Source organism: Equus przewalskii, chromosome 21 (assembly GCF_037783145.1).
Source record: "Equus przewalskii isolate Varuska chromosome 21, EquPr2, whole genome shotgun sequence".
Taxonomy (NCBI): Eukaryota; Metazoa; Chordata; class Mammalia; order Perissodactyla; family Equidae; genus Equus; species Equus przewalskii.
In genome coordinates, this window is record NC_091851.1 from 36,238,550 (window position 1) to 36,258,125 (window position 19,576).

The 19,576-nt window shown below is 48.3% G+C and overlaps 1 protein-coding gene across 14 annotated transcripts in view; it reads right to left on the reverse strand.

Annotated features, from left to right (window-relative positions):
* The window catches only part of SULF2 (sulfatase 2), a 128,041-nt gene that overhangs the window by 54,696 nt on the left and 53,769 nt on the right, over positions 1-19,576 (reverse strand). For all 14 annotated transcript variants that reach the window (XM_070588478.1, XM_070588472.1, XM_070588480.1 and 11 more), the window contains one exon: positions 16,846-17,085. In XM_070588478.1, the coding sequence (XP_070444579.1) occupies positions 16,846-17,085 (240 nt within the window). The remainder of the gene's footprint in view (positions 1-16,845; positions 17,086-19,576) is intronic.

Genomic DNA, 19,576 nt, shown 5'->3' on the forward strand with positions numbered 1-19,576 from the left:
AGGGCTGAGACATTTCTGATATTCTGTAACCGGATCCTTTTAACTTTGGGCTGCTTGCAAGGTTACAACATGAGTCTCTTTCTTCTGCTTTTGAAAAGACACCAAACGCAAATTGCTGCACAAAGTGATAAATCAATGCTGTAAAAGTTCTGGATGCCAGAGATGGGATCTTGCTGAAGTGGGAACTGGGGCAAAGCAGATGAGGGAGGTGGGGCGGTGATCACGCACGGAGGAGGCAGCCGTGCTGGACACAGAGAGCTGGGGGCTGCGAGAAAGGCTCTCCTCCCACTCGTCCCTTGATGGGGAAGCTGGATTTGGGTTTCCCTAGTGGACATCTGGTTTATTTTTCTGCCCAGCAGCCATTCTCCTGTCTTTTGGTAACTGTGCCTTCTGAGGGAACCAAGTGTTCCCCTCTTTTGGTCTTATGCCTTCTGGTGAGGCTGTTTCTAGCCCTCAGCTCCTGGGCTAGGCACACGATCTGGGCCTGGCCAATCAGAGTAGCCCATCTCCCCTGGCCTTGTGATTGGCTAAGGGAGTGCCATATGACCCTAGTTGAGCCAATGGGAGCCTTCCCTGAGACTTCTGCTGGAGCATCCGAAAGAAGCTCTCTCTTCCAGCCCAGCCAGGGTCATGATGCTGGTGAGGTGGGACCTATGGGGGCCACCTTAACATCACTTTATCCTAAGAACAATGCCCACCCAAATGAAAGGCAATCCAAGAAGCAGAAAGCTGGGGTTCTGATGACAATGTCTGAGCACTGGGACTAGGCTAAATTTGCCAGAACTAATTTCAATTATATTTCCTAATGCTAGAACGATGAGAAAGCAATCCAAATTCCATTTTGTTCTCATTTTCTGCTTATGTCAAGTCTAAGGCCTAAGAGTCATCCATTCATCCACATCTTTACTGAGTACCCAATATTTGCCAGTCACTGTTCTTGGATCTGGCATAGAGCAGTGAACGAAAGAGGCAGGAAATAAGTTCAAAACACCTGAGATAATTTCCAGGGGGTGATAAGTCCTATGGAGACCATAAAGCAGGGTATCATGGTAGAGAGTGGCAGTGGGTGGGGAGGGCTAACTGACACATGGAAGTCAGGGAAGCAAAGAGGACGTTAGAGATGGAAGGTTAATGAGACAAGGAACAAGCGGTGTGAGTGGTGCCGAGGCAGAGGCAACAGCACGTGCCAAAGCCCTGGGGCAGGTATGACCTTGGAATGTTTGAGAAACAGCAAAAGGCCAGGTGTTCCAAGAGTTGTGAGGAAAGAAGGGAGAGAGGGAGGAGATGTGGACAGAGAGGTGAGCAGGCCGAGGCTGTGCAAGGCCTTGGCAAGAAGCCGTGAATTTATTCTAAGAGCAGTGGGTAGTTCAGTGTAGAGTTTTAAGCAAGGAGTGACATGATAGGATTTCCATTTTTCAAAGCTTCCTCTGGCTGCTGGATGGGGAGGAGGAATGACTAATTGCTGGGGAGAAGCAGGACAAGCACATGACCAGACGGAAGGCTGGGGGCTGCTGCTTGCCCACCCTTCACGAGCTCCTGGGTCCTGCCCACCTGTTTTTGGCAAGGTCGTTGCTATCGAGGAAGGTTGGCTGCAGATGACCCCGAGGCCCCGGCTAAGCTGAGGTGTCGGAGGCATGGAGGGCGGGCTGCTTGGGCCTCTAATTAAATGCTGGCCTCAGCCACCCACTCCCTGGGAGGGTCATGAAGCTCCAGCAAATGAGGACTGAGGCCGTCCATTTCCTGGAAACTCGATTAGTTGGGCGTGGAGGGCTCCCCCAGCGCTAGTGACAGGTTTTATCACCTGCCGAGTCAACATCAGGACCAGCTGGATCTGAAAATCTTTTTGCCCCTTTTAAAGTGTGGTTTTTGTCCAGAAGGATGTGACAGAACACGGGGAGAAAACCCACAACAGACCCTTAGCACAGGGCTGGGGAGACCATCAATCAATGCGTATTACTTATCACCCCGGGAAATGTGACGCTAAGCTCATCCTTCAAAGAGCGGCTCTCAATGCCATCAGAATGATGTTCCATTTCTATGACAAATATTCTCCTGAAAGGAAATGTATAGGAAACAAAAGCTACCTATGCACACCATTCCCCCCAAATCAATACAATGCTCTAAACGCAATCTACAAGAAAAATAAAAGGAAGGCAATTTATAATAAAGACAAATTTCAGTATGAACTTTCTCGAGCACATCCCTCAAGGAGACACGATGCAGCAGTCAGAGGCGTGCACCTAGACGCAGATTCACGGAGCGTGACATCTATGCACGCAGACGGGTGGCCTGCGGCATCGGCAGGTCAGACGCTTCGGGCGGCACTGCCATCAGTGACGAGATTTTCAGCAATGAGGAGTAACTCTTGGGGAAGTTTTGCATTCAAGTAGAATATCCCCTCTGTTTACTTATCACTTACAGTCCTGGAAAATTCAGGGTGTAGCAAAACTGTGCAAAAAATCTTCAGTGTTTATATACAGAATGGACTTGGGGTCAAGGCTCAGATAACAATAAACACAGAATAATCGGCTCATAGGAATGATCTGGTAGAAAACTCGGAAGCCATGTGGAATGGAAGGTAACTTGGGGGCCGCGTGGGGCTCTTCCGTGCAATGCAGGACATCAGTGGTCCCTGGTTCCTGCCTCCAGGAAGCCAGCAGCATCCCTCGACTGTTACAACCACCAGGCATGACTTCACGGATGTTAGCCCCTAGGGGGCGGTGTGCTCCCTTGAGAACCAGCAGGTTAGAAAAAAGTTTGCAAACGGGGGTGCCCTGTGGACCCGATCCGTCCCACAGGTGTGTCTGCTTGGAGCCTGCCTGGTGTTTTTATTTTTTTACTTTTAAAAAGTAAAGCGAACAGTCCACATTTGAAAACTGGGGAATCTCACATCAAAATCTGGATCTCGCAATTCTGACAAATTAGATTTGGCAATTCTGGGCCCGTTTGTCATCCAAAGGGCACATGTGGCTGGGCTGCGTGGCACTGTTCCCATCTGGCCCCTCCACCACTGGAGTTCGGCTTTCCCCGGGAGGAGTGGTCCACACAGGCCTGGCAGGGAGTGGACCCTCCTGGGCCTTGGGAGGGCCGACACGGAGGGCTGCTGTTTCCCCTCCTTTGCTGAAAGCCGTGTCAAGTTCTACTCTGCTCCCCTGCAGGACGGCACAGCTGATTCTGAAAGGGCTCGCAGTGCGTGCTGGACGCGACCTGCCGCCCAGGGACGGGATGTGCTGGATGCTCAGAGATGGAGAAGCTGTCTGCGGACAGATGGGACCCGCAGGCTCCAGGATGGAGAGCTGCTGTGAGCTGCCCCTGATCCTGAAACCTCGTCCCCCAACACAGCCACAGGACGGACTAGGAAGGCCAGGAGAGGCAGGGTCTGCATCACGGGGCCTGAGGGGGCTACTGCGGGAGGGAGGAGGGGGCGGCCCCCACCTCCTAGGCTTGCATAAGGATTCAGTTGAGATGAATCATGGCACCTGGCACAAGGTATGGGCACGGTAAAAACTCCATAATAGGAACAACTCACCTTTCTTACTCTCGTTATTATTAGATTCTCAAAGGTTTGTGTGCCCCACTCTAACAAGATTTTGCTTGAATGACACTCTTCCAAGGCTTTCCAAGAGAACTTTCTGCCATGATGGAAACATTCTGTCTCTGCACCATCCAATCTGGCACCCACATGTGCCGACTGGGCATTTGAAACGTGGCTGGTGTGACTGAGAAACGGAATTTTTAATTTGACTTATGTTTAATTAATTTAAAGTTGAATAGCTCCCGGTGGCTAATGGTTACCGTATTGGGCCCAGCAGCTCTACCAGAAGTCCTTCCAGAATGTTCCAAAGAGCTGCAGCTAGCGCCAGGGAGGGGACCGCAAAAGATCACGCTTACCCTGAACTCTCCCTCAGAGCCCCTGAGGCTCAGGAGACAGGCTTTATAGAGCCACTCAACACAGCCAGCTGCCTCACTTTTATTTTGACTGCCGCCATCATCTTAATGCCCATGGAAGTCAGAGACTCTGAGCAAAAGCAACACGGAGCGGCTGGGCTGGGCGGCCGCGCTGCCCTGCACTCAGGACCACAGCCCGCGTCGGCGGGGGGGATGGGAGAGGTGGCGGGTTTTCTAAGGGTTCCTCTTGCCTGCAGTGTTCGCTCCAGTTTAATGTCAAGACTCTGCAGCTTTAATGGGGGTTGACGTGTCATTGTGAGGATTACATAAAGTGGTGTGTGTGAAAGAACCCAGCTGTGCTTTGGGTTGGATCACGTCCCCGAAAATATATGTTCAAGCTCTAACCCCGGGCACTTGTAACGTGGCTTTATTTGGACACAGGGTCTTTATAGATGTAATTAAGTTAAGATGAGGTCATAGTGGACGAGGGTGGGCTCTCATCCAGTGACTGGCGTCCTCACAAAAAGAGGGACGTTTGGACACAGACATGCAGAGAGGAGAAGGCCAGGAGAAGATGGAGGCAGAGACGGGAGTGACCCAGCCACAAGCTCAGGGATGGCAGGGATGGCCAGTAACCACCGGAAGCTGGAGGAGGCGAGGAAGGATTCTTCTGGAGAGCCTTCCAAGGGAGTGGGGCCCTGTGGACACTTGGTTTTGGGCTTCTGGCCCCCAGAACCGTGAGAGAACACATTTCTGTTGTTTGAAGCCCCCAGCGTGTGGTTCTTTGTTACGCGGCCGCAGGAAACGGACACACCACCTAACGGGCTGGGGCAGAGAGAGCGCTCAAAAGCCTGGACCAGGCACTAACAGAAATTCGGCCCCATCAGCCTCTCGCCCAGTTTTCAAAAAGTTGAGAAGCTTGACCATCCACTCCTCTCTTTCCAAGGGACCCTGTCCTCTTCGGGCCGCAGGAAACCCCTCCTCCTGTTTGTGGGCACTGGTCACACGACCCTCAGGGCGGAGTCATATCAAAGGCACTGGGCAACTTACAAATATATGCTGCAACTCCTCCGCACAGATGGGGAAACCGAGGCCCAGAGGGGGCTGGGTCTCAGCTCAAGGTCACAAAGGAGTTAGAAGCAGGGCCTGCGCTCTGGACTCCTGCACCAATGTTTCACTGGTTTTGAAACTTGAAGATGCTGGAGAAAGGGAGTGACTGCAGTCACACGCCGCATAACGCCATTTCAGTCAACAACAGACACCACACACAACAGTGGTCCCATGAGATCAGCACCACGTAGCCTGGGTGTGTGGGAGGCTCTAGCATCTAGGTTTGTGTAAGTGCGTGCTATGATGTTCGCACAATGATGAAATCGCCTAGCGACACATTTCTCAGGACATATCCCCATCATTAAGCGATACACAACTGTATTAAATTGGAGTTTAGAGAAATTCGGCTTGAAGATCTGTGTGACACTGATGAACGTGGGCCTCTTAAGGATGCCCTGGGCCAGCCGCTCGACTCCCTCTGATGCACAGACTTTTGTGGTGGGGCAGGAGGGGTCCCGGGCGCCAGGAAAGATGGGGGGAGGGCCCCCTGCTGCTTGAGGTGGTCCCGCTTCATGGGGCAGATGAAGATGCTCTGCTGTCACACCCACAGGCGGGGGGCGGGGGGCGGGCAGAGGGGTGGAGAGGGGCAGCTGGACAGGGAAGAAGGGAGCTGTGTGTGTGCATGCGTGCGGGCGTGTGCACTCGACGGAGAGGAAGAGAGCGGGGAGAAAACCAGGAGAAAGGCCAAGCGGAGAGAAGGCTGCCATTGTGAAGGCGGGACAGCTGCACCAGGGGCCCGGGGCAGGCGGCCGGGGAGGAACCTAAGGGCTTTCTTCTCTGTGGGCAGGAGGGCCGAGGAGAAAGAGGAGGAGAGGCCGAGATGGCGGGAGGGGGCGGGCAGGAGGGAACCGGAGAGGAGAAAGGAGCACAGAAAAGATGCGGGCGGGCAAGGGGCTGCTGGCTCTGGAAGGGATGCGCAGATTCATCCGCTGAGCCTCCAAAGATCATGGAGCACCCGCTGTGGGGGCCCTCTTCCAGGCATGGGGACCCTGGGGGCACAGAGCGGACTGTCCCTGCTTCCATGCAGCTGACCCTCGAGAAGCAGGACGACCAACCAGATAAAGGGCAGAATATGGAGTCAGCAGTGGAAAGGGCCAGGGAGACAGAGAAAGCAGGAATCAGGGCGTAATCAAGGCACCAGAAGGGGCATACTATAACTCGGGAGGTTGGACAGCAAATATACAAATCTATGTTAAGTGGCGACAAGGGCTCTGAGGTAAATGGAACAGGGTGGGGGATAAAGATGTCCTTCTGGATGGGCTAGGCCAGGAAGGCTTCTCTGAGGAGGTGACATCTAAACGAGGATCTGAGGGAAGAGTGTGCAGGCCATGCAGATGTGTAGGGAAAGAAGTTTCCAGAAAAGGGAAGAATAAGTACAAAGGCCTGTAGGTGGGAATATGCCAGGAGTTACTGGATGGTTTGAGACAGAAAACAGTGGAGTGTCCGAGAGGGGTGACAGGAGGTGAGGTGGTCGCGAGGTGAGGGACAGAGAGCAGATCATTAGGACGCTGAGGTGATGGAGGGGCAGCTACCCTGAGTGAGCGGGGAGCCACAGGGGGGCTGTGGGCAGAGGAGTGACAGGCCCTGCCACCTCCCTGGGCTGTGGCGGTGAGAACAGACGTAGTGGGGTGAGGGCGGGAGCAGGGGGCCACGGAAGAGAAAGCTGGAGTCGTCGAGCCGAGGTGATGGCGGCCTAGATAAGGGTGGTGGCACCAGAGTGGATTCTGTGGTATTGTGAAGGGAGAGCTTGTGGGGCTTGTTGATGGATTGAGTGCGGAGTGTGAAAGGAAGAAAAAAAATTCCAGATGACATTAAGGTTTTGGCGTGAGCGACTGGAACGCGGCAGCTGCCAAGGGGCAGACCGTAGAGGCGCCGGGGGAGGAGGGCCAAGATCAGGAAGTCGTTTCGGACACGGTGGGTTCGAAATGCCAGGGAGACATCCAAGGGGGGATGTGCAGTTGGCAGCTGGATGCTGGCGTGTAGGGTGCGGGGTAAGAGGACAAAGGCAGATCAAAAGGGAGCGGTGGCAGGAGGAGGCGTGGGCATTACATCATAGGAAGACAGAGGAGGGCAACCCGAGCACCAGCCCTGAAACCACTTTAGGGAAAAAACAAGACACACACACACACACACACACCTGCCTTCACCAGCCAGCAGCGCCCCTGTGCTCAGGGCTGCCCAAATGCCCAGCAGACACCTCTCCGCCCTCCTGTGAGGGGCGGCAGGATGCCCCAGCCTGCTCCACCATCCCGCAGGCATCCTGGCACAGAACCCTGCTTCCCCCAAGCGAGTGTGGAGCCCGAGGTTGACAGCCGAGCTGCGCAGGTCCTCCCCAGCTTTGTGCGAGGAGAAGAGTGAAAAGAATTGGGGTGCTCAGGGCCAAATCTCAAAACCGCTCCAACTGGGAGGCCTGGCACAGCCCTAGCTCGGAACGAGAGGCGTGCTCGCCCGGTACATTCTAGAATGCGATGAGGGAGGGGCAGGAGGCTTCCCAGCCGTGCTCACATCTCTGCGAAAGTCTGTCCCAGATGGCAGAAGCCGGGCAGGGAAACCACCGCAGAGCTGCCAGACTCAGATGGCATCGTGGAACGAGAAAGCCCTACCCCAAAGAGAAGAAAATGGGCACTCTTGTCTAATTCACCAGAAAGGGCCGGAAAAGGTGTCTTCTTTTTCTTTTTTTGCCAAAAGCAATGCAATGGAAATGTGTGATTGTCAAAGCAGTATGCTTTTCCTCTTTATCCTTCCCAACACCCCTCAATTTCTATTTGGGAATCCAGGTGTTGGGGAGACACTGACTCCACCTGCTGCTCCAGGAACAGATGATGTATAACGTAACTGGCACATTCCAACCGCTCTCCATGGTGATTGGTTCAGGGGTCGGCATGTGACTCAATCTGGTCCAATCAGAAAGAACCTCACCACTTTGGCATTCTGGAAAAAAATACTGCTGGATGTGAATGAAGAGGCTCCGAGTCCCTGGAAGTGCCAGCCCTCGTCTTGAGACCTCGAGCCTTACGATGAAACTGTGATACAGTGTGACCCATCTTTCCCTAAGGCTCCCCCATATCTTTCCAGTTGAGGGAGCAAAGAATTCAACATCTTGTCAAAACCACTTGGAGTTGGGGTTTGTCACTTGGATCTGAAGGCCACTACTGGCCACGAGCATCACCAGGAAGCACCCTCACCTTGCTCAAGCAGAACCCACACATCACCCCCTCAGAATATGGGGTACACAGCCAGAGAAGAATTGCTGAATGGAAGGAGATGCATGTTTTCAGCTTTGCCAGAATTGCCAAATCGCTCTTCAAAGTGGAGGCGCCCATGTGCACTCCCACTGCTAGTGTCTGCAACTTCCTGTTTTCCCACGTCCTCACTAACATCTGGTGCGGCAGGACTTCTGAATACGGGTGAGATACGACAGCACATTGTCACTGTCATTTGCATGTCACTGATTACCCGAGAGGTTGAGCACGTGCTGCCACATTCTGATCCATGTGTACAACTTATTTTCACCATCTGAAATTACACACTGTGATACTCATCTGAACACTGGGCTGGGATGGGTCGTGTGATACTGTGCTACTTGTGCAAATCATCATCATCATCATCATCATGTTAACATTTCTTAAGTGCTTACTATGTATCCCTGTTCTAACATATTTAATCCTCGTAAAACTCTCTGAGTTAAGGGACGCTGTTATCTTTAGCTGAGATAACAAGACACAGAAGTTAAATAACTTGTCCACATCAATTCAGCTAATAAGTGGCGGAGCCCGGATTTGAAGAAAATGGGCACTCCTGTCTAATTCACCAGAATTGGAATTCTGGCTCTCCACCCCTTTGCAAAGAGCTGAGAGGCTCATCACAAGAACACTGAATACCTCTGACTTGTGGGTATCTAAGCGAGCGGTCAGGGCAGCTGAGGGATGCTAAAAGAAGACTACATACACTTTGCAAAAACTGAGGATGCAGTTTATATTTGCATCCTCAGATTGGATATTTGAGATCCAAGTCCTTGAAGTTCGAGGAAGCCAACACAGAAATATCCATGAACAAACTGACATTTACCCTGCTTAAACTGAGCCTCTCTCTCTTTATCCTTTGTCAATCTCTAGTGCAAACATGGGGTGGCACAAAGCAAGCTGACTGCAACCTGAAATGGCAAATATTGTAAAAGATGCAAGGTCTTACAAGTTAATTACAGTCATGCTGGAGGACAGCTCAAAGCCCACGCGAATCCACTCACAAACAATAATCTAGTTTATGAGATAATTGAAGAGGAGATCATTGAACACGATGATCAAGTCATCAGCACTTCACAGGAGAAGATTAAGATGTCAAAGGACTAAGAGAAAACTGATCAAATCCTCAAATACTTTTGCAAAGATGACCCTTTATGATTTTTCTGTGAAAACTGAAGGTGAAATAAAGGATATCATACTGTGCTATCATTTAATTTGTCAGACAAATTACACTCCACCCCCAACTGAAACTTCATCAATTCATTTGTTTAAAGAATCAATGCATCAGTCACAGTTAAAACCAAACTTATGTTAAATACTGTTAGATATAAGATAAAATAAGGTTATTATCAAAATTTCCTAGTTTTACTTTTTTCAAGATAAAATACCTGACTACATACATTAAAAGCACTATTTACATGAAATGTTGTTCCAGTTAAGGAACGTTTTTCTGGTTCCAGTCTTCCACAGTTCAGGCTGAGCCCCTGTGTTCAAAAGGTGTCACATACACAGATGGTTGAGAACTGTTACTGTGGTTTTGACTTTAATCTTCCCTCAGTATCCATTTTCTTCTTTTCCCATAGTAAAAGAATTTTTAGCTGGGCAAATGGCCACCCAGAATAAAGACTACATTCTCCAGGCTCCTTTGTAGCCATGTGTGTTCATGTGATTTGTTTCTCATTAATGAGGAATGAGAAATAGAATGCAGTTGAGTCTCTGATCAACTGAGGAAAACCTAAACATATAAAGCAAATATTAATAGACCTAAAGGGAGAAAGAGATAGCAATACAATAACAGTAGGGGAGGTTAATACTCCACTTTCATCAATGGATAGATCATCCAGACATAAAATCAGTATGGCAAATCAGCTTTAAATGACATGTTAGACCAGATGGACTTAACAGACATCTACAGAACATTCCATCCCAAGGCAACAGAATACACATTCTTCTCAAGTGCGCATAGAACATTCTCCAGGATAGATCATATGTTATGCCATAAAACAAGTCTTAATAAATTTAAGAAAACTGAAATCATATCAAGCATCTTTTCCAACCACAATGGTATGAAAGTAGAAATCAATTACAAGAAAAATACTGGAAAATTCACAAATACGTGGAGAGTAAATAACAGGCTACTGAACAACCAATTGGTCAAAGAAAAAATCAAAAAATACCTTAATACAAATGAAAATGAAAATGCAACATATCAAAACTTATGGGATGCAGAAAAAGCAGTTCTAAAAGGTAAGCTCATAACAATAAATACCTACATCAGGAAACAAGAAAAATCCCAAATAAAGAACCTAATTTTACACCTCAAAGAACTAGAAAAAGAACAAATGCAGTTGAAAGTTAGTAGAAGGAAGGAAATCAGACAGACCAGAGCAGAAATAAATGAAATAGAGACTAAAAAGGCAATAGAAAAGATCAATGAAACTAAGAGCTGGTTCTTTGAAAAGATAAAACTTAGCTAGACTCACCAAGAAGAACAGAAAGAAGACTCAAACAAATAAAATCAGAAATAAAAGAGGAGACATTACAAAAGATACCACAGAAATACAAAGGATTATAGGAGACTACTATGAAAAATTATATGCTAACAAATTTGACAATCTAGAAGAAACAGATAAATTTCTAGAAACATACAACCCACCATGACTGAATCATGAAGAAACAGAAAATCTGAATAGACTAATTACTGGTAAGTACATTGAATCAATAATCAAAAAACCTCCCAGAAAACAAAAGTCCAGGACCAGATTGCTTCACTGGTGCATTCTACCCAACATTCAAAGAAGAACTAATGCCAGTCCTTCTCAAACTATTCCAAAAAATATAAGAGGAGAGAGCACTTCCAAACTCATTTTACGAGGCCAGTATTACTCTGATACCAAAACCAGACAAGGGTGTGCAACAAGAAAAGAAAATTATAGATCAATACCCCTGATGGACACAGAATGCAAAAATCCTCAATAAAATATTAGCAGATCTAATTGAACAATGCATTAAAAGGATCATATGCCGTGATCAAGTAGGATTTATTCCAGGAATGCAAGGATGGTTCAATATCCATAAATCAATCAATGTGTTAATCAATCAACATTAACCAAATCATGGCTAAAATCATATGATCATCTCAATAGATGTAGAAAAAGCATCTGACAAAGTTCAACATCCATTTATGACAAAAACTCCCAACAAAGTGGGTGCAGAGGGAATGAACCTCAACATAATAAAGGCTATATATGACAAGCCAACAGAACATCATACTCAATGGTAAAAAGTTGAAAGATTTTATGCTAAGATCAGGAACAAGACAAAGATACCCACTCTCACTACTTTTATTCAACACAGTATTGGAAGTCCTCGCCAGAGCAACTAGGCAAGAAAAATCAGCAAAAGGCATCCAAATCAGAAAGGAAGAAGTAAAACCGTCACTATTTGCAGATGACATGATATTATATGTAGAAAACCCTAGAGGGGGCCAGCCCCGTGGCCGAGTGGTTAAGTTCGTCCACTCTGCTTTGGCAGTCCAGGGTTTCGCCAGTTCGGATCCTGGGTGAGGACATGGCACCACTCATCAGGCCATGCTGAGGCATCCCACATGCAACTAGAAGGATCCACAACTAAAAATATACAACTATGTACCGGGGGGCTTTGGGAGAAAAAGGAAAAATAAAATCTTAAAAAAAAAAAGAAAAAAAGAAAACCCTAGAGACTCCACCAAAAATCTGTTAGAACTAATAAACGAATTCAGTAAAGTTGCAGGATACAAATATACAAAAATCTGTTGCATTTCTATACAATAATAACGAACTATTAGGAAGAGAAGTCAAGAAAACAATCCCACTTACAATTGCATCAAAAGAATAAAACACCCAGGAATAAATTTAACCAAGGAGGTGAAAGACCTGTACAATGAAAACTCTAAGATATTGATGAAAGAAATTCAAGACAACAGAAATAAATGGAAAGATATTCTGTGCTCATGGATTGAAAGAATTAATATCGTTAAAATGTCCATTCTCACCAAAGCAATCTACAGAGGCAATACAATTCCCTTAAAAACTCCAATGGTGTTTTTCACAGAAGTAGAACAAACAATCCTAAAATTTGTATGGAATCACAAAAGACCTTGAATAGTCAAAGCAATCTTGAGAAAGAAGAACAAAGCTGGGGGCTTCCCTGATTTCAAACTATATTACAAAGCTATAATAATGAAAACAGTATGGCGTTGGCATAAAAACAGACACATAGATCAATGGAACAGAACAGAGAGCCCAGAAATAAACCCACACACGTATGGTCAATTAATTTATGACAAGAGTCAAGAATATACAACGGGGAAAGGACAGTCTCTTTATAAATAGTGTTGGGAAAACTGAACAACCACATGCCGAAGAATGAAATTGGACCACTATCTTATACCAGACACAAAAATTAACCCACGATGGATTAACGACTTGAAGGTAAGATCCAAAACCACAATCTGACATTGGCCTTGGGGATGAATTTTTGGATTTGACACCAAAAGCAAAGGCAATAAAAGCAAAAATCAACAAGCGGGACTACATCAAACCAAAAAAGCAAATGAAACCATCAACAAAATGAAAAAGCAACCTACCAAATGGGAGAAAATATCTGCAAATCATATCTCTGATAAGGGGTTAATAGCCAAAATATATGAAGAACCCATACAACTCAATAGCAAAACCCCAAATAATATGATTAAAAAAAAGACAGAGATCTGAATGGACATTTTTCCTAAGAAGACCTACAGATGGCCGACAGGTACATGAAAAGGTGCTCAACATCACTAACACCAGGAAAACGCAAATTGAAACCACAACGAGATAGCAGCTCACACCTGTTAGAACGGCAATCATCAAAAAGAGAAGAAATGACAAGTGTCGGCGAGAATGTAGAGAAAAGGGAACCCTTGTGCACTCTTGGTGGGAATGTAAATTGATGCAGCCGCTATCGGAAACAGTATGCAGGTTCCTCAAGAAATTAAAAATAGAACGACTATATGATCTAGCAATTCTGCTTATGGGTATTTATCAGAAGAAAATGAAAACACTAACTTGAAAAGACACATGCACCCCCATGTTCACTGCAGTGTTATTTACAATAGCTGAGATATGGAAACAACCAATGTGTCCATCAACAGATAAATGGATAAAGAAATCATGGTATATATATACAATGGGATATTATGCAGTCAACAAAAAGGAAATCTTGCCATTTGTGACAACATGCGGGGACCCTGAGGGCATTATGCTAAGTGAAATAAGTCAGACAGAGAAAGACAAATACCGTATTGTCTCACTTATATATGGGATCTAATAAAAGCATCGAGGGCCAGGCCCATGACACAGTGGTTAAGTTTGGCATGCTCCACTTCGGTGGCCTGGGTTCATGGGTTTGGATCCTGGGTGCAGACCTGCACCACTCATCAGCCATGCTGTGGCAGTGACCCACATATAAAGTAGAGGAAGACTGGAACAGATGTTAGCTCAGGGCTAATCTTCCTCAAGGGAAAAAAAAAGTAGTAAAAAAAAAATCGAACTCAAAGACATGGAGGACAGACTGATGGTTGCCAGAGGTGGGGATGAGTGAAATGGGGGAAGGGAGTCAAAAGGCACAAACTTTCAGTTATAAAATACGTAAGTCCTGGCAATGTGGTGTACAGCATGGTGACCATAGCTAACAATACTGTATCACATATTTAAAAGTTGCTAAGAGAGATGTTAAAAGTTACCAGCACAAGAAAAAAAAATTTGTAACTGTGTATGGTGACGGATGTTAACAACAGTTATTGTGGTTACCATTTCGCAACATATACAAACATCAAATCATTATGTTATACACCTGAAACTAATATAATGTTATATGTCTATTACAGCTCAATAAAAAAAGAAAGCTGTTAAGTCTCTGACCAATTTATGCTGCAGGCTCACCAAAGTCGCATGGACTTTTAATAGAGAAAGTAATAAACGATTGCTTTCTTGGGTTTCTCACACACAGCCAAATGTAAATCTGAGTCAACCCTAGACACTCACGAGAATGCAGGGTTTAATGTGTCTAAAGACCCAGCAAGACAGCTGACCATTAGTCCTTGGGAGACTACAAAGTTATTACATGTTCTAATGTGACTCACACAAATGAAATTAATCTAGAGGGATTTTGAATTCATTATAGTTTTCTGTCATTTTTCTCAATCAACCGACAAGGACCAGCATAACTAATATTACGTAGTGGTATCTTTAAAATGCTTTCACTTTAAACAGCAACTTAACAGAAAACTTAAATCTGAGCTTCCCAGCTGCCAAGGCAAAGAGAGAAAGTATACAGGGTGCACAGCTCTTGTTATTGAATGACCAGAAGTGCACCATTCATCAGAGTAAACAGACGTCTTCAGGGTCCTGAGTTCTGAAAGTCAAGTTGGAATGGGGTTCCTTGAACAGAGGGGCATTCTAAACACAATGAATAAAATTCTCAGTGACAGTTTACAAAAAATGTAAATGTTCTGTGTATGGCGATTTACATTTGACATTACGCTCCGGGTCTTCACTGAGGGTATGATAATGAAGCACAGCCGGATGACGCTGCACTTCTTTGGGGAGATAGATTCTTGGTGATTTGTGTAAATTCAAGGATGTAGTTTGGGAAATCAGTTCTGAAGGATGTTTATTCACAAGAGAGGTTCCCCTTCTGGCACCAGCCATATGACTTCTGAAATGCGGCTTTGGCTCCCACCATGAGCCCTCAGGCATCGCAGGATATGTGTTTCCTTTCAATTCCAATTGTCAATTTGACTCTGGGCAAATCTCTTTCGTGGGTTGCAGCTGCCCTGGCTTCAAAAGAGGCGGGCTGATGAGAACACTTTGGGGGCCTTACTGTTGCTTTGGCATCCAAAGCTAAAGGTTTCTACCCAGACCTTTCACCCAGAGGTTCTAAAGGAGGGTCCCTGAGCCACGCTCAGCCCTCAGCCATGTTTTTTTGGCCCATGGCATACATTTAAAAACATCGAGTTTTGTCAACTTTTCTTTTTTCTTTTTTTTTTTGCTGAGGAAGATTTGCCTTGAGCTAACATCTGCTGCCAATCTTCCTCTTTTTGTATGTGAGCCACCACCACAGCATGGCCACCGACAGATGACTGGTGTAGGTCTGTGCCCAGGAACTGAACCTGGGCTGCCGAAGCAGAGCGCGCTGAACTCAACCACTAGTCCACTGAGGCTGGCCCTTGCCAATATTGTTTGAAACGAACAGAGTTCAGCTAAAAATTCAGATTAGAAATATCTGAAGGTTGGCAACTCTGAGTGTGAATGGCTAACATTATCTGGAGCTCAGCGGCGGAGGCCCCTTTTAATTGGTGCCCTGTGATCTGCTGTTGGCCCCCCTGTCCTCCTCCCTCCATGTACATCCAGGTGCCCACGATGGCTCAGGTGATGGCCCATGGTAAACTCTGCCATGTGGCTTTCTGCAGAGACCCAGGGACCAACAGAGTTGTGTGTACAGGATGGAGGCTTTCCTGGTGGTCTCAGCAGGACCCACTTTCTGGGCAATTCTGGCAGCAGAATGAGTCTGCAAGAAGACACCCACCCCTCACCAGCTCACCAGCTCGCTCCTCACCCCAGCGCGCCCTCGCCAGCCACGCTATGTGACTGGGGGAGCTGCGTAGCCTCTGGGATGCTTCAGTGTTGTGAGCTGAGCCCACGGAGGCACCCGTCCTCCTCTCATGCCCATCTCCCCCAAACAAGCCGCTTGTCACTCGGACGCAACTTCCCGGGGTTGCAACATGTGAGCCACAACATCTGATTTCACGACCATCTCGGCTCCTTACCCGCGGTGGGGAGTATTTATTTTTTTAAGTAAAGCAAAGTCAATTAGTTGAGTTTGGAGGATTTTCAACGGTGCTGGACATACGTGACTATCTGTAATCGTGCCTTTGCCTTAGGCAACCAGCGTGGCAGGTGAGCCCTCAGAACCCACCGAAGCACCTCCTGCAAGATCGACATACAGGAAGCTGGCGGGTCCTCCACCCAGGGTGCAGCAGCCCAGCACTGACCGCAGGAGAGATGGAGCACGCCGGGTAGTGTAGACAGTCAAGTGTAGACAGCCCATCGCCATGGCAACTCCTGGGCCATTCTGCACAGAGTCCCCACATGCGCTTCCCACCGATTTTAATCCTCATCCCCCACCCCAATATTCTTTTGGAACCTTCTTCCTGCTGATGGTCTCAACTCAATAAGGCAGTCCCCCAGGGCTTTACTTAATAAAGAAAGCGAACTCGTGCACAGGTACTTCATGGCCTCTGTACTATATTTCATATCTTAAATAGACTCAGGGTTTTTAAAAAATCAAATTCCTTTGAAAAAGTCACTTTCTATCACTACTATAGGCAAATCATCCTGTCTTTTCCGAATGCACTTAGAAATAAATGCACAACTTTTAAATTAAAATAAAGGTGTCCACGCACAGCCTGAAGACCCCTAGGGTGCCCCGGCCGTCCAGGGGCCACACCAGGAGAGGCACCGGTCGCAGACGAGGACCCCCGCTTCTGGAAGCCCCCGCCCCCGCCCGCCGGCGCGCTGCTCACCTGTCCGGTAGCCCGTGCTGTTGAGGTACACGGCGAAGGTGCGGCTCTCGTGCTGCGCCTGCCAGGAGGGCGAGGAGCAGTTCTCGTTGTTGGTGTAGGTGTTGTGGTTGTGCACGTACTTGCCGGTGAGGATGGAGGAGCGCGAGGGGCAGCACATGGGCGTGGTGACGAAGGCGTTGACGAAGTGCGCCCCGCCCTGCTCCATGATGCGCCGCGTCTTGTTCATCGCCTGCATGGAACCTGCAAGCACAGCGGGGAGGGGTGAGGCGCGGCCGCGGCCTGGGGCCAGGGCGCCCAGGGCTGCGACACAGGGAGGGGCGCCACCCCCATCCACAGGGCCGGGGTGCGTTTTGGAAACCTCCCAGGACAGATGGGGGGCGCTCCTGGCATTTGTGGGCAGTAGACAGCAATGCACTGCGAGGGGGTCCTGCAGAACCAGCATATGTCCTGGGTCCCCAGTCCCGCTGGGGGGGGGGGGGTGGGGTGGGTAAAAACCTGTTTATAAGTTATCTGAGCCTAGGATGGAAACTCTGTTTGCATATAAACAGAACACCTCTTTTGCAGGGTATTAATAAACACTGATTTTTTTTTTTTTTGGAGAGCAACCACTATGTAAACCGAGGGAAAATTATACTTTGTTTTATTTGGAAGTTTCCCAAGAATTGTTCGCTCTTACTGAAATCTGGTCACACCAACCCCCCCGGCGCCACCTTCTCCCTGAACACTTCTCAGCCGAAATGCTCTGCATCAGCCATGAACCACACCCGCCTCCTCTGTCCACCAGCTTGGAACCCACTCCCACCTACCCCCAGATGGAACCCATCAGCCACCACTCCTCCTCCAGGGAGCCCTCTGGGATCGCTCTGGCTTCCGATTCTCTCCAGCTCTCACCATGCGTGCAGCATGTTACCAGGACTTAATTACAGACCACCAGGATTCGTGGTCTCGCTCCCGCCTGCTCTTGTTTCCTGGGGAAGCTGGAGCAGAGTAAGGCACTTAGGAAGGACAGGAAACTAACATGTGTGGGAACCCTGCTGTGCGCATCGGTCACTGCTCCACCGAGGGCCGAGACTGTGTGCCTTGCCCACTGCTGAATCCTCAGCGCCCCCACAGAGTGTGACACACAGTGGGGACTCAACAGATGCGTGAAGAGTGGAAGTGTCATCGTACACTAGGACTGGCATCCAAATACTTCTAGGTTCAGTGGAAACACTCAGTGGACATCCTTTCCCTCTCCCCCTGTGGCCACGCTCAGTCCCTCCCTTTTCCTTGCAGTTCTGAGGTTCTGCAGCGATTGAAGGATGGCCCACCCCCACCCCCAAAAGATATGTCCACATCCTAACCCCCAGAACCTGTGAATGTGACCTTATTTGGAAAAAGGGTCTTTGCAGATGGAATCAAGGATCTCCAGGTGAGACGTTCTGGATTACCTGGGTGGGCCCTAAATCCAATGACAGCTGTCTCCTAAGAGACAGAAGGGGGGAGACACAGACGTAGAGGGGAGGATGGAGGCAGACCCTGGAGGGAGGAATCTACAAGCCAAGGAAGTCCTGGAGTCACGGGAGCTGCACGGCAGGGCGGGGTTCTCCCAGAGCCTTGGGAGAAGCCAGCAGATATGGGACTTCTGGCCTCCAGAAGTGTGAGAGTAAATATCTGTTGTTTCAAGCCACCCGGCTGGTGACAGTTCGTTAGGACAGCAATAGGAAACCAATTCAGGGTCTACCAGGCATCTGGGGTTCTTGCTGGAGAGCTGCTGATCCCAAGCACCAGCAAGGCCCCAGACAGCCACCTCGCACTCTGTCCCTAAAGGCCAAGAGTGAGAAAGAGACTTACGTGGCTCGTTTATCTCATCTTTCTGCCAAACAGGGAAGGAACCAGAACCAGAGCTTCCCCGAGGCCAACAGAGATCATATCTCTTCACTGCTAAACACCATCCAAGAGCTTCCCAATGAACTCAGAAGAATCCCAGATTCCTGACCGTGGCCTAAAGGACTCTTCCAGACCTGCCCTCCCCTACCAACCACGCCCTCTTCTCTGACCTCATCTCTTCCCTCTCCCTTACTCACTTGGCTGCACTGGCCTCCTCATTGTTTCTCAAATTCTCCAAGCTCATTCCTGCCCCAGGATCTTTGCACCTGCCATTGCCTCTGCCTGGGACTCTGACACTCTCTGACACTCCTTTGCTGGCTTGTCCCATTATTCAGATCCCAACTTAGAGGTCACCTCCTCAGGAAGGCCTGGGCAACCTACCCCTTCTGGAGGACCCCCTGCCCCTTAATTCCTATCACACCAAGGTCTGCTGCTGCTTCTTAGCATTCCATTTATCTCCTTCTGAAATGGTCTGTTTATGGCTCGCTTGTTTATGACCTGCCTCTCCTTTGGGACTGAGAGTTCTGGGTGATCAGGGTGTTGTCTACCCTACTCGCCCGGGTATGTAATTGGTGCTCTGTGAAAACCCACTGAATGATGGAAGGAAACAGCAGAGCCTGCCCTTCCGGGCCCAGCACTGAGGTGGCCTAGAAGGGACTCCCTCCCGGAACCAAGTGTGTTTCCTGAGCCTCTTGGCCAAGGTCGCCCACAGCAGGTGGAGAAAGGCACTGGCCTTGTGTTACAAACGGAGCAGGAATCATCAGGCCTAGAAACTGCGTGAACACCCATCGTCAAGGCCACATGTGCCCCCCGCCCCCCGCCAAGTCTCCACGGGTCCTAGCTCTAACTGGTGGGCAATTAC